Raw genomic sequence first — 14,316 nt, forward strand, 5'->3', positions numbered from 1 at the left:
CGAGTAAAGAACTGGGCTTAACTTATGTGTGTAGAGTGTTGTACCAGTTAGCCTGCTCAGTCTGCACAGGCTTATCTTGGACAACAGTTCTGAGTAACAACGAGTAAAGAACTGGGCTTAACTTATGTGCGTAGAGTGTTGTACCAGTTAGCCTGCTCAGTCTGCACAGGCATATCATGGACAACAGTTCTGAGTAACAACGAGTAAAGAACTGGGCTTAACTTATGTGCGTAGAGTGTTGTCCCAGATTAGCCTGCTCAGTCTGCACAGGCTTATCTTGGACAACAGTTCTGAGTAACAACGAGTAAAGAACTGGGCTTAACTTATGTGTGTAGAGTGTTGTCCCAGATAAGCCTGCTCAGTCTGCACAGGCTAATCTTGGACAACAGTTCTGAGTAACAACGATTTGAGAACTGGGCTTAACTTATGTGCATAGAGTGTTGTCCCAGATTAGCCTGCTCAATCTGCACAGGCATATCTTGGACAACAGTTCTGAGTAACAACGAGTAAAGAACTGGGCTTAACTTATGTGCATAGAGTGTTGTCCCAGATTAGCCTGCTCAATCTGCACAGGCATATCATGGACAACAGTTCTGAGTAACAACGAGTAAAGAACTGGGCTTAACTTATGTGCATAGAGTGTTGTCCCAGATTAGCCTGCTCAGTCTGCACAGGCATATCTTGGACAACAGTTCTGAGTAACGAGTAAAGAACTGTGCTTAACTTATGTGCGTAGAGTGTTGTCCCAGATTAGCCTGCTCAGTCTGCACAGGCTTATCTTGGACAACAGTTCTGAGTAACAACGAGTAAAGAACTGGGCTTAACTTATGTGCATAGAGTGTTGTCCCAGATTAGCCTGCTCAGTCTGCACAGGCTTATCTTGGACAACAGTTCTGAGTAACAACGAGTAAAGAACTGTGCTTAACTTATGTGCGTAGAGTGTTGTACCAGTTAGCCTGCTCAGTCTGCACAGGCTTATCTTGGACAACAGTTCTGAGTAACAACGATTTGAGAACTGGGCTTAACTTATGTGCGTAGAGTGTTGTACCAGTTAGCCTGCTCAGTCTGCACAGGCATATCATGGACAACAGTTCTGAGTAACAACGAGTAAAGAACTGGGCTTAACTTATGTGCATAGAGTGTTGTCCCAGATTAGCCTGCTCAGTCTGCACAGGCTTATCTTGGACAACAGTTCTGAGTAACAACGAGTAAAGAACTGGACTTAACTTATGTGCGTAGAGTGTTGTACCAGTTAGCCTGCTCAGTCTGCACAGGCATATCATGGACAACAGTTCTGAGTAACAACGAGTAAAGAACTGGGCTTAACTTATGTGCATAGAGTGTTGTCCCAGATTAGCCTGCTCAGTCTGCACAGGCTTATCTTGGACAACAGTTCTGAGAAACAACGAGTAAAGAACTGGACTTAACTTATGTGCGTAGAGTGTTGTCCCAGATTAGCCTGCTCAGTCTGCACAGGCTTATCTTGGACAACAGTTCTGAGTAACAACGAGTAAAGAACTGGGCTTAACTTATGTGCATAGAGTGTTGTCCCAGATTAGCCTGCTCAGTCTGCACAGGCATATCTTGGACAACAGTTCTGAGTAACAACGAGTAAAGAACTGGTCTTAACGTATGTGCGTAGAGTGTTGTCCCAGATTAGCCTGCTCAGTCTGCACAGGCATATCATGGACAACAGTTCTGAGTAACAACGAGTAAAGAACTGGGCTTAACTTATGTGTGTAGAGTGTTGTACCAGTTAGCCTGCTCAGTCTGCACAGGCTTATCTTGGACAACAGTTCTGAGTAACAACGAGTAAAGAACTGGGCTTAACTTATGTGCGTAGAGTGTTGTACCAGTTAGCCTGCTCAGTCTGCACAGGCATATCATGGACAACAGTTCTGAGTAACAACGAGTAAAGAACTGTGCTTAACTTATGTGCGTAGAGTGTTGTCCCAGATTAGCCTGCTCAGTCTGCACAGGCTTATCTTGGACAAAAGTTCTGAGTAACAACAAGTAAAGAACTGGGCTTAACTTATGTGCATAGAGTGTTGTCCCAGATTAGTCTGCTCAATCTGCACAGGCTAATCTTGGACAACAGTTCTGAGTAACAACGAGTAAAGAACTGTGCTTAACTTATGTGTGTAGAGTGTTGTACCAGTTAGCCTGCTCAGTCTGCACAGGCTTATCTTGGACAACAGTTCTGAGTAACAACGAGTAAAGAACTGGGCTTAACTTATGTGCATAGAGTGTTGTCCCAGATTAGCCTGCTCAGTCTGCACAGGCTTATCTTGGACAACAGTTCTGAGTAACAACGAGTAAAGAACTGGACTTAACTTATGTGCATAGAGTGTTGTCCCAGATTAGCCTGCTCAGTCTGCACAGGCATATCTTGGACAACAGTTCTGAGTTACAACGAGTAAAGAACTGGACTTAACTTATGTGCATAGAGTGTTGTCCCAGATTAGCCTGCTCAATCTGCACAGGCTTATCTTGGACAACAGTTCTGAGTAACAACAAGTAAAGAACTGGGCTTAACTTATGTGCATAGAGTGTTGTCCCAGATTAGCCTGCTCAATCTGCACAGGCATATCTTGGACAACAGTTCTGAGTAACAACAAGTAAAGAACTGGACTTAACTTATGTGCATAGAGTGTTGTCCCAGATTAGCCTGCTCAGTCTGCACAGGCTAATCTTGGACAACAGTTCTGAGTAACAACAAGTAAAGAACTGGACTTAACTGATGTGCGTAGAGTGTTGTCCCAGATTAGCCTGCTCAGTCTGCACAGGCTAATCTTGGACAACAGTTCTGAGTAACAACGAGTAAAGAACTGGGCTTAACTTATGTGCATAGAGTGTTGTCCCAGATTAGCCTGCTCAGTCTGCACAGGCTAATCTTGGACAACAGTTCTGAGTAACAACGAGTAAAGAACTGGGCTTAACTTATGTGCATAGAGTGTTGTCCCAGATTAGCCTGCTCAATCTGCACAGGCATATCTTGGACAACAGTTCTGAGTAACAACGATTTGAGAACTGGGCTTAACTTATGTGCATAGAGTGTTGTCCCAGATTAGCCTGCTCAATCTGCACAGGCTTATCTTGGACAACAGTTCTGAGTAACAACAAGTAAAGAACTGGGCTTAACTTATGTGCATAGAGTGTTGTCCCAGATTAGCCTGCTCAATCTGCACAGGCATATCTTGGACAACAGTTCTGAGTAACAACAAGTAAAGAACTGGACTTAACTTATGTGCGTAGAGTGTTGTCCCAGATTAGCCTGCTCAGTCTGCACAGGCTAATCTTGGACAACAGTTCTGAGTAACAACGAGTAAAGAACTGGGCTTAACTTATGTGCATAGAGTGTTGTCCCAGATTAGTCTGCTCAATCTGCACAGGCTTATCTTGGACAACAGTTCTGAGTAACAACGGGTAAAGAAATGGGCTTAACTTATGTGCGTAGAGTGTTGTCCCAGATTAGCCTGCTCAGTCTGCACAGGCTAATCTTGGACAACAGTTCTGAGTAACAACGAGTAAAGAACTGGGCTTAACTTATGTGCGTAGAGTGTTGTACCAGATTAGCCTGCTCAGTCTGCACAGGCTAATCTTGGACAACAGTTCTGAGTAACAACAAGTAAAGAACTGGACTTAACTTATGTGCATAGAGTGTTGTCCCAGATTAGCCTGCTCAGTCTGCACAGGCATATCTTGGACAAAAGTTCTGAGTAACAACGAGTAAAGAACTGGGCTTAACTTATGTGCGTAGAGTGTTGTCCCAGATTAGCCTGCTCAGTCTGCACAGGCATATCTTGGACAAAAGTTCTGAGTAACAACAAGTAAAGAACTGGGCTTAACTTATGTGCATAGAGTGTTGTCCCAGATTAGTCTGCTCAATCTGCACAGGCTAATCTTGGACAACAGTTCTGAGTAACAACGAGTAAAGAACTGGGCTTAACTTATGTGCGTAGAGTGTTGTCCCAGATTAGCCTGCTCAGTCTGCACAAGCTTATCTTGGACAACAGTTCTGAGTAACAACGAGTAAAGAACTGGGCTTAACTTATGTGCATAGAGTGTTGTCCCAGATTAGCCTGCTCAATCTGCACAGGCTTATCTTGGACAACAGTTCTGAGTAACAACGAGTAAAGAACTGGGCTTAACTTATGTGCATAGAGTGTTGTCCCAGATTAGCCTGCTCAATCTGCACAGGCTTATCTTGGACAACAGTTCTGAGTAACAACAAGTAAAGAACTGGGCTTAACTTATGTGCGTAGAGTGTTGTCCCAGATTAGCCTGCTCAATCTGCACAGGCTTATCTTGGACAACAGTTCTGAGTAACAACAAGTAAAGAACTGGGCTTAACTTATGTGTGTAGAGTGTTGTCCCAGATTAGCCTGCTCAATCTGCACAGGCTTATCTTGGACAACAGTTCTGAGTAACAACAAGTAAAGAACTGGGCTTAACTTATGTGCATAGAGTGTTGTCCCAGATTAGCCTGCTCAATCTGCACAGGCATATCATGGACAACAGTTCTGAGTAACAACGAGTAAAGAACTGTGCTTAACTTATGTGCATAGAGTGTTGTCCCAGATTAGCCTGCTCAGTCTGCACAGGCTTATCTTGGACAACAGTTCTGAGTAACAACGAGTAAAGAACTGGGCTTAACTTATGTGTGTAGAGTGTTGTACCAGTTAACCTGCTCAGTCTGCACAGGCTTATCTTGGACAACAGTTCTGAGTAACAACGAGTAAAGAACTGGGCTTAACTCATGTGCATAGAGTGTTGTCCCAGATTAGCCTGCTCAGTCTGCACAGGCATATCTTGGACAACAGTTCTGAGTAACAACGAGTAAAGAACTGGGCTTAACTTATGTGCATAGAGTGTTGTCCCAGATTAGCCTGCTCAGTCTGCACAGGCTGATCTTGGGCAACAGTTTTGGCTTATACTGGTTATTCGTTTAGAAAAGGCTTGGGTCAAACCTAAAATTCCATAAAAGCAGAAAGAGCTATCCCAAATTAGCTTGTGTGAACTGCACAGGCTTATCTGGGACAACACTTTACGCACATGCATTAAACCCCATTTTCCCATAAAGAGGCTCTAATGAAAATATTTGATGACAAAACACAAGATTCAATCTCAGTTATTTTTCTTTTGTATTTGAGGCCCCATTCTACAAGAGAATTCTCTTCAAAATTATGCACATTTTCCCAGATTTTAAGTTCAACATAGAGAATTTCTGCTGCATATCAGTTTCTGACATCTACTATCATTACATTAATTATTTTAGCGCTGGAACCAAATTTTAAAGGCCTTTGCAAACAGCTTGGAATAAGATCAGACGCCACAAAACGTGGCGTCTGATCATGATCCAAACTGTTTGCTATTCTGATATTGGTCTTTGAAAAAAAGTGAATATAATGATGATTTTAGAAACTCAGCAGACAACAATTTAGCAGATAACAAATATCCCAGCATGCAAATGGTTAAACTAACCTGTGACAGGTCCATGATGGGCAATGAAGGAATTCATCAGATTGAACACCGACCCGTTGAACAACTGTAACAAAGAACATGTAACAATAATTTTTTTCGCGTTATATTTTGCACCCTGTATCTTTTTGATTGGGAAACTAGGGAAAATTAATTATTATTAGTATGATTATAAATAACAGCATTCACATTCTTTTAAAGAGTATTTTTAACTCTTATGTAGTTAAGTGATTTGTGTTCGCTTTATATTTTACAGCCTGTGCCTTTTTTGATTGGGTAAAAAAAGCGTGATGACCATGACTTTGGGAAAAATAGAGGTTATTAATATTGTTATAAATAACAGTATAACAATTGTTAATATGTGCATGTTTAACTGCGTCCTAAAATTCATATTATACATTATAAAGTGCTAGGGAATTTAATTGTTGTATAATAAACTCAATCAACCAACTTTTTATATTGAGTTTATTGGAAGAGTTTGGCATGTTTTGGGAAATGGCTTTCAGTTTTTTTGCAAAAAAAAGTTACTTTCTTCTTTTGAGAAACAGCCTGTTTTACTTTTTGTAATAGTGAAAGAGCCAGTAAGAGGCTGTAATTTTGGTTAAAAATGATTGTGTAAAATACGCTATATCAAATTTGTTGGACTATTTTGTGTAATGATGCCTGCTATTTGAAATTATTCAAATATTTTGTGGAGCAGAATTTAATGAAACTTCACAGAAATGTTCTTTGGGTGGTCTTCTATGGAAATACTCCTAATAGTTCTTGTTTGTTGATTAATTAGGTCAAAGGGCACAAAAAGAGGTTTTTTAAAAATAAAAAGTTCAAGACTCTGCATACTTCTTGTTTGTTGATTAATTAGGTCAAAGGGCACAAAAAGGGTTTTTTAAAAATGAAAAGTTCAAGAATCTGCATACTTCTTGTTTGTTGATTAATTAGGTCAAAGGGCGCAAAAAGGGGTTTTAAAAATGAAAAGTTATGAATCAGCAACAATGAAACCACATGGCTCAAAAATTTTAATAAATTTAGCCAGACTTACCTTGACCTTTCCATCAGCACCCCCAGTGATGAGGAAATCATTGGGTGGATAGTAACAACAGCTAAAAGAGTGAATGCACATTGATATTATTGCCTACATAAAGCTTGTCCAGTTGTAATATGTATACTTTTGGTGTACAATGTTATACCCTCTAAAAAATGGAACGTCATACATTTAAAGACACAATTCTCTGTATGATCACTTGCCATGACTTTGTTTTTGAATATTTCTGTGTGCATGTGGTAGCGAAAACATTGTTGTATGCTACAAATTCAGTGTTTTGCTTTTAGGATGGAGATTACATGAGACTTTGACAGAAGGCAGGAAACCCTCATCAACTGGAGATAAGTTTGTAAAACGATGGCCTTAAAACAGTGACCTTTGATTCGTGTTGAGTTCTTTCTTACATACTACATGACCTATCTTTTTTATTGTTTAAATCAATTCGGCTTGGAATGCTCTTTAAGAAAAGGTATGGTTAAAAGGGTGTCTACGCGCACAAGTTTGACTAATTTTTTGTTGAAGTTGTTCATTCATCAATAATCATCAATCAGAAACAAGCTTTGTTGAATTTACATCCCCCGCAAATAAATTTTGTTTATTGCTGGGTGCAAATCTTTTGATATATGATATAATTAAAAAAGTAAAAACAAGAGGGCCATGATGGCCCTGAATCGCTCACCTGACTAACCAAATACAATCCCAATCCAGATTTCATCAAGATAAACATTCTGACCAAATTTCATAAAGATTGGATGAAAACTGTGACCTCTATTGTCTACACAAGGTTTTTATATCATTTGACCTAGTGACCTAGTTTTTGAACCAAGATGACCCAGATACATTCCCAACCCAGATTTCATCAAGATAAACATTCTGACCAATTGTCATAAAGATTGGATGAAAACTGTGACCTCTATTGTTTGACCTAGTGACCTAGTTTTTGACCTCAGATGACCCAAATACAATCCCAACCTAGATTTCATCAAGATAAACAATCTGACCAAATTTCATAAAGATTGGAAGAAAACTGCGACCTCTATTGTCTACACAAGGTGTTTCTATTATTTGACCTAGTTTTTTACCTAGTGACCTAGTTTTTGACACCAGATGACCCAAATACAATCCCAACTCAGATTTCATCAAGATTAAGATTCTGACTTAATTTCATAAAGATTGGATGAAATCTGCGACCTCTATTGTCTATACAAGGTTTTTCTATTATTTGACCTAGTTTTTGACCTAGTGACCTAGTTTTTGACCCGAGATGACCCAAATACAATCCTAACCCAGATTACATCAAGATAAACATTCTGACTAAATTTTATAAAGATTGGATGAAAACTGCGACCTCTATTGCCTACACAAAGTTTTTCTATTATTTGACTTAGTTTTTACCAAGTGACCTAGTTTTTGACCTCAGATGACCCAAATACAATCCCAACCCAGATTTTATCAAGATAAACATTCTGACCAAATTTGATAAAGATTGGATGAAAACTGCGACCTCTATAGTCTACACAAGTTTTTCCAATTATTTGACGTAGTTTTTGACCTAGTGACCTAGTTTTTGACCCCAGATGACCCAAATACAATCTTAACCCAGATTTCATCAAGATAAACATTCTGACCAAATTTCATAAAGATTGGATGAAAACTGTGACCTCTACACAAGCAAATTGTTGACGGACGCACGCACACACGCACGCACATACAGACGCCAGACATCACACGGTCACATAAGCTCACCATGTCACTTCGTGACAGGTGAGCTTATAAAGTGTAAGGTTATTTGTTTTTATGCATTGCAGTTCTCTTCAAAGAAATCTATACACCCATGAAGTTTCATGTGGAAATCTAGTAGCCTATCTGAGATATAGCCCTGAAAAATTACATCATACAAAAAGCAACACCAGGGAATGACTATTATTTAAGAAGGTGTAGGGTTATGGTTCTTGTGCAAGGGGATGCTCCTCATTGATATTTATGCACCCATGAAGTGTCATGTGGCAATCTAGTATCGTATCTAAGATATAGCCCTGAAAAGTTACACCATACAAAAAAACAAAGGGAAATGACTCTTATTTAAGAAACGTTTTTGTGCACAGCACCTCACCTCATTGATATCTATACACTCATGCACAGAGCTTAACATTAACCTAAAAACCAACTTGCCCTGCCGGGCAAGTACTTTGAAAATCTACTTGCCCTGAATGTAAAGCCACTTGCCCAAACATGAAATATCACATTAACTGTAAACCTCATATTTTTAAATAAAGATCAAAATGATACACCACAAATCCTTTTTAATTTTTGCACGTTTAACAAAATGATTACAGCAATTAAAGTCTAATTAAAGTCTTTATTTAATGCTCTTCGTTCTTTTTTGCCCTTGTCTGGGCGGACAACTAGATTATAAAATAATTTGCCCGGACCTAACTTTTACTTGCCAGGGACAATAGGACAATTGTTAATGTTGAGCCCTGATGCAGATCTTGTATTACACCTCAGATATAGCCCCTTACAAAATTGTATGACAGACAGACGGACGGATGGTTTGATGGATTAACAGACTGACGGACAATGCCAATACTATATCCCTCCGTCTTTGGCGGGGGATAATAATTAAAGCGCTTGTAACTCTGTTCAACACTAATTTAGCTTAACATGCCATATGGATAGAGCATTTCATATTCAAAAGCTGGCATGGTGTAGTAGTAGAACGCTTTTGCTTCTAAGTGGTCCTGGGCTTGAACCACAGGGCAGGATTATTTATTAAATTTGATCTTTACCCTTCAATCATAAATATTTCAAACTATCCCAATATTACAGTATTGCAAAGTCAATTTGTTTTAACGGCACTTTTTTAAAAATACCAAATTATGAAATTGATCTCTTTTAGGGACTACAAATGGGTCAAAAGATGTAACAGAGAAGTAAAGGGTTAATGATAAAGGTAAACTCACCACTTTAAAGGACCATCATGGCTGCTTGGAATCCGTTCAATTACCCTTCGAGTCTGAAACAAGCATTCAGTTACAGCTTATCAAAGTAGTGATTACAAGAGCCGTGTTACCATTGCTACTATGTGAACAGATATTGTACAATGAGGTTAAGAACACAAATTGTTATCATTGCTGCTATGAGAACATATATTTTACTTTGAGGTTTAGAACAAATTGTTATCATTGATGCTATGTGAACAAATTTTTTACCTTAAGGTTTAACAACAAACTGTTACTGTTGCTTGTATGTGAAGAGATGTTTTACATTGAGGTTTAAAACACTAATTGTTACCATTGCTTGTATGTGAACAGATATTTTACCTTGAGGTTAAGAACACAAATGTTACCATTGCTGCAAGGTCAAGTAATATTTTACCATGAGGTTTAGAACACAAATTGTTACCAATGCTGCTATGTGAACATACATTTTACCTTGTGGTTTAGAATACAAATTGATACAATTGCTGCTATGTTAACAGATATTTTACCTTGTGGTTTAGAATACAAATTGTTAGGATTGCTGCTATGTGAACACATATTTTACCTTCAGGTTTAGAACACAAATTGTTACCATTGCTGACATGTGAAAAAATATTTACCTTGAAGTTTAGAACACAAATGTTACCATTGCTGCAATGTCAAGTAATATTTTACCTCAAGTTTAGAACACAAATGTTACCAATGCTGCAATGTCAAGTAATATTTTAGCTTGAGATTTAGAGCACAAACTGTTACCAATGCTGCTATGTGAACATATATTTAACCTTGTGGTTTAAAATACAAATTGATACAATTGCTGCTATGTTAACAGATATTTTACCTTGTGGTTTAGAATACAAATTGTTACCATTGCTGCTATGTGAACACATATTTTACCTTAAGGTTTAGAACACAAATTGTTACCATTGCTGCCATGTGAACACATATTTTACCTTGAAGTTTAGAACACAAATGTTACCATTGCTGCAATGTCAAGTAATATTTTACCTTGAGGTTTAGAACACATAGTGTTACCAATTCTGCTATGTTAACAGATATTTTACCTTGAGGTTTAGAACACAAAGTGTTACCATTGTGAACAGATATGCTACCTTGTGGTTTAGAATACAATTTGTTACCATTGCTGCTATGTGAACATATATATTACCTTGAGGTTTAGAACACAAAGTGTTACCATTGTGAACATATATTTTACCTTGAGGTTTAGAACACAAAGGCCGTTGCTGTGTTGAAGTACGAGATGATTGTTCTGGCGCACAATCTGTACGTCCCACACCCACTGCAATGTGGAAATACGAAAGTAATAGTAGGGCTTTCCTTAATCTTACACATAACGAGGTCTTGAGGGATCAACTCTAATGAAGAACTAAGAAACAAAGAAATTAACTGTAATCTATTTCATTTTTACCCTAAATTGCTATGCACACGTTATATACATTCCTGACATTATCCCATTCTGGACATATAATCCATTCCCACTCAGATACGCATTTTGAAATGTTTGTAGTCCCTTAGAAAATAACATTAAATAAGGGACACAAATTGTCACAAAACCAGGTCTTCATTGTGAAAAAAATAATCTGATAAAGGGAGACAACTCAAACTAAACTTTTGAAATAAACAAACAAAATTAACCCTCTTTGTAAGTTTGTTTCAAAATAAATCTATTTTTAGTCGTGGCGACCTTGACATTGGAGATATTGACGTGATTCTTTCGTGTGACACACCGTCCCATGATGGTGAACAAATGTGCCAAATGATTTTAAAATCACACAATGAATGACAAAGTTATGGCCTGGAAAAGCTTTTCCGCCCGCCAGCCCGCCCTTCCGCCGACATCGCCAATCTAATAACCAGTTTTTTCCTTCGGAAAACCTGGTTAAAAATCTCAAACGGGACCTAAAAATTCCCAATGGAAGGTTTCTCCCCTAAAAAAAATTGGATTTTAATTTGTCTCAACATTTAGTTCCCTCTTTAATTTAGTTCTCAACATTATATCTCCCTTCCAGCTATATATGTTGAACCGTGGTAAATTAATATTGAAATCTCTTTTATTTTTAATTTTAAAGTATTTGTTGCCAAAAAAACAACAACAATAATTTCCCAATTTAAGTCAAATCAACACGATTTTTTCACAATCCAAAGGGACCTTGCCCCATTCCCAAATTGGTAGAAAAAACAACACTGCAAAGTTCTTTAGTGAAAACCTTAGGAAATTCTTTACATTCTTGAAATTTATTATGTTTCTGGATATGTTATTATTTTAGGGAATTTTGAGATTTATATGTTTAAAAAGGTAAATATTACTACAGTGAGTAATATTTTAACCTTTTGTAAGCAGATAACACCTGATTTTCTACAGAAAAGTTAATCTAAAATGTTTCCTTATGTTCAACTTAAATTAAAATTTCCAAAAGAAACTTTGAGAATATTATCCAGGGGGACATTTTGTAATCAATGCTTAAATCTAAGGAATTGCTTAGTTGAACACTTGTTATTAAGTCTTTAAAGCATAGAATTTTCCATTGACTTCGAACATATGCAAAAATATATTAAATTGCTAAGGATTTTGTTCTTTTTCTTTCCTGATTGTCGGAATGGTGGAATAAAAAATAAGGAGGTTACAACAATTTTGCTATTAATCTTTTCCTATCATCTTAAGAGGGGTACGTTGGAAGGATAAAGTTTAAAATGCAATAATTAGAAACTGTATATGAAACAACAATATCAATAATTCCCATGGTTTAGGCATTTCCTATCATCTTAAGAGGGGTACGTTGGAAGGATAAAGTTTAAAATGCAATAATTAGAAACTGTATATGAAACAATAATATCAATAATTCCCCTGGTTTAAGCATTGGGTATTTTGGTCACAATGATATTAATTTGTTACAACATCATATTTACAATAAATTTAGCTCTAAAATAAGGAATTTATAAATGGGTGCTAAGAATATATTACTCTTAGAGAGAATTAAAGCTTACGTCATTTCTTGTCAGTTCTGCATAGAATTTTCTTCCTGGTACGATGAATGCTGCATGCTAAAACAGAAAGCATGGTTACTGTAACTTACCATGTATTATGCACAGTTTTTATATTCTCGAATTTTTCTTTTTAAAGTTCATGCATGTTATAAATCAATAAATCCTCTTCTGACAGCTAATTTGCAAAAAAATCATTTTGCTATCACAAATATCCACAAGAGCACCGCATAGCAGTTGCCAACGCTGGGCTGCAGGTGCAGTTTTGAATAAATGAAAGCTTGTCAGAATTTTTTATTATATTAGAGGTTACAGCGTCCTTGACCTTTGACCTAGTGACCCAAAAATGGGTGTGGCGTGTAGAACTCATCAAGGTGCAGCTACATATGAAGTTTCAAAATTGTAGGTGATAGCACTTTGATTTTAGAGCCAATATTAAGGTTTTAGCACGACGCGTACGGCAGACGAGCTGGCAATGAAAACAGCCGAGCTAATAATATACCAATAAATACACCGTATACTTTGCTTAATAAATGGTAAATTAGGATATACAAATATTAAAGTGTACAAACATTTGATGCTTAAGCCATATAAAAAACAAATTGATATCACAGATATCCATAATCGACATTTATTAGTCCTTAATACAGTACACCGCATACTAGTGCGCTTAATTTATGGTAAATTACTATATACAAATGTTATATTGTACAAACATTTCATATTACAGCCATATAGTATAGATTCTACGTAATAGTCATAATATGACACACCTTTATAAAAACAGTCTAAAAATTACTTCAGATTTGAATCAGGCTTGACAAGAGATTTTTAAGACCAATATGAGTCTGGTTCTGGGAAAACGGGGCTTAATGCATGTGCGTAGTGTCATTCCAGATTAGCCTGTGCAGTCAACACAGGATTATCAGGGACAACAGCTTTTACTGTTTTTTATGCACTTTATGCACATGCTTTTAGACCATTGTTCCCAGAATGTGGCTCAAATATTACTTTGTTCCTCTGAGATTTATTTAACATGCACATACAATGAGTCTAGAGGTGATATTTACAAAACAGCTTCTTTTTTCTACCATTTTGAGAATAGGGCAAGGTCCCTTTGGATTGAGAAAAATTGCAGCATTTTGACTAAAATTGGAAAATTAGTGTTAGTTTAAACCTATTTATACATTGCATCAAAAGCCTAGGGCTTATTTGAAATGCCCTGTACTTTGTGTCTATAGGGGAGATCTAAAGAACGCTCCCACAGTGGGGATCGAACCCATGACCTCCCTGTCGCTAGGCGTACACCATATTTACTATCGCAAGGCAAAATATTAACATTACCCACAGCCAAAATAGCTGTTATGCATACTTAAATCTAAGTGTCTACTTAATTATCAAATAAGCTTATAAAACGGTTGTAAATTATTATAAAATATGGCAGATTTTGACCTTTCTCAGCTAACTTGCTAAATAACAAGCATTTCGGCTACTAAGTCAGATTTCTTAGCGCCAACCTATCCTGCTAGTTCTTACCTCTGCACCCTGAACTTTCCACTCATCAACGAAGCCGATGCCACCAGCGTAGACTTCATCTTCCTCTTTGTTGTACACCAGGCTGTATAAGCAGAAACCAAAAGATGTTCTTACCCTACAGTGTTTTGTCATTCAAAATCGGGTCCGGACAGATGTTCTTACCCTACAGTGTTTTGTCATTCACAATCGGGTCCGGACAGATGTTCTTACCCTACAGTGTTTTGTCATTCAAAATCGGGTCCGGACAGATATTCTTACCCTACAGTGTTTTGT

At 37.5% G+C, this 14,316-nt stretch overlaps 1 protein-coding gene across 2 annotated transcripts in view; it reads right to left on the reverse strand.

Annotated features, from left to right (window-relative positions):
- Positions 1-14,316, reverse strand: part of LOC127847191 (uncharacterized) — a 214,989-nt gene that overhangs the window by 193,234 nt on the left and 7,439 nt on the right. For both annotated transcript variants that reach the window (XM_052378915.1, XM_052378914.1), the window contains exons 6-11: positions 14,044-14,125; positions 12,511-12,567; positions 10,721-10,804; positions 9,487-9,539; positions 6,521-6,581; positions 5,485-5,548 (exon numbers count right to left, since the gene is read on the reverse strand). In XM_052378915.1, coding sequence (XP_052234875.1) covers positions 5,485-5,548; positions 6,521-6,581; positions 9,487-9,539; positions 10,721-10,804; positions 12,511-12,567; positions 14,044-14,125 — 401 coding nt within the window. The remainder of the gene's footprint in view (positions 1-5,484; positions 5,549-6,520; positions 6,582-9,486; positions 9,540-10,720; positions 10,805-12,510; positions 12,568-14,043; positions 14,126-14,316) is intronic.

The sequence above is a fragment of the Dreissena polymorpha genome, chromosome 10, assembly GCF_020536995.1.
Source record: "Dreissena polymorpha isolate Duluth1 chromosome 10, UMN_Dpol_1.0, whole genome shotgun sequence".
In the NCBI taxonomy this organism is placed as follows: Eukaryota; Metazoa; Mollusca; class Bivalvia; order Myida; family Dreissenidae; genus Dreissena; species Dreissena polymorpha.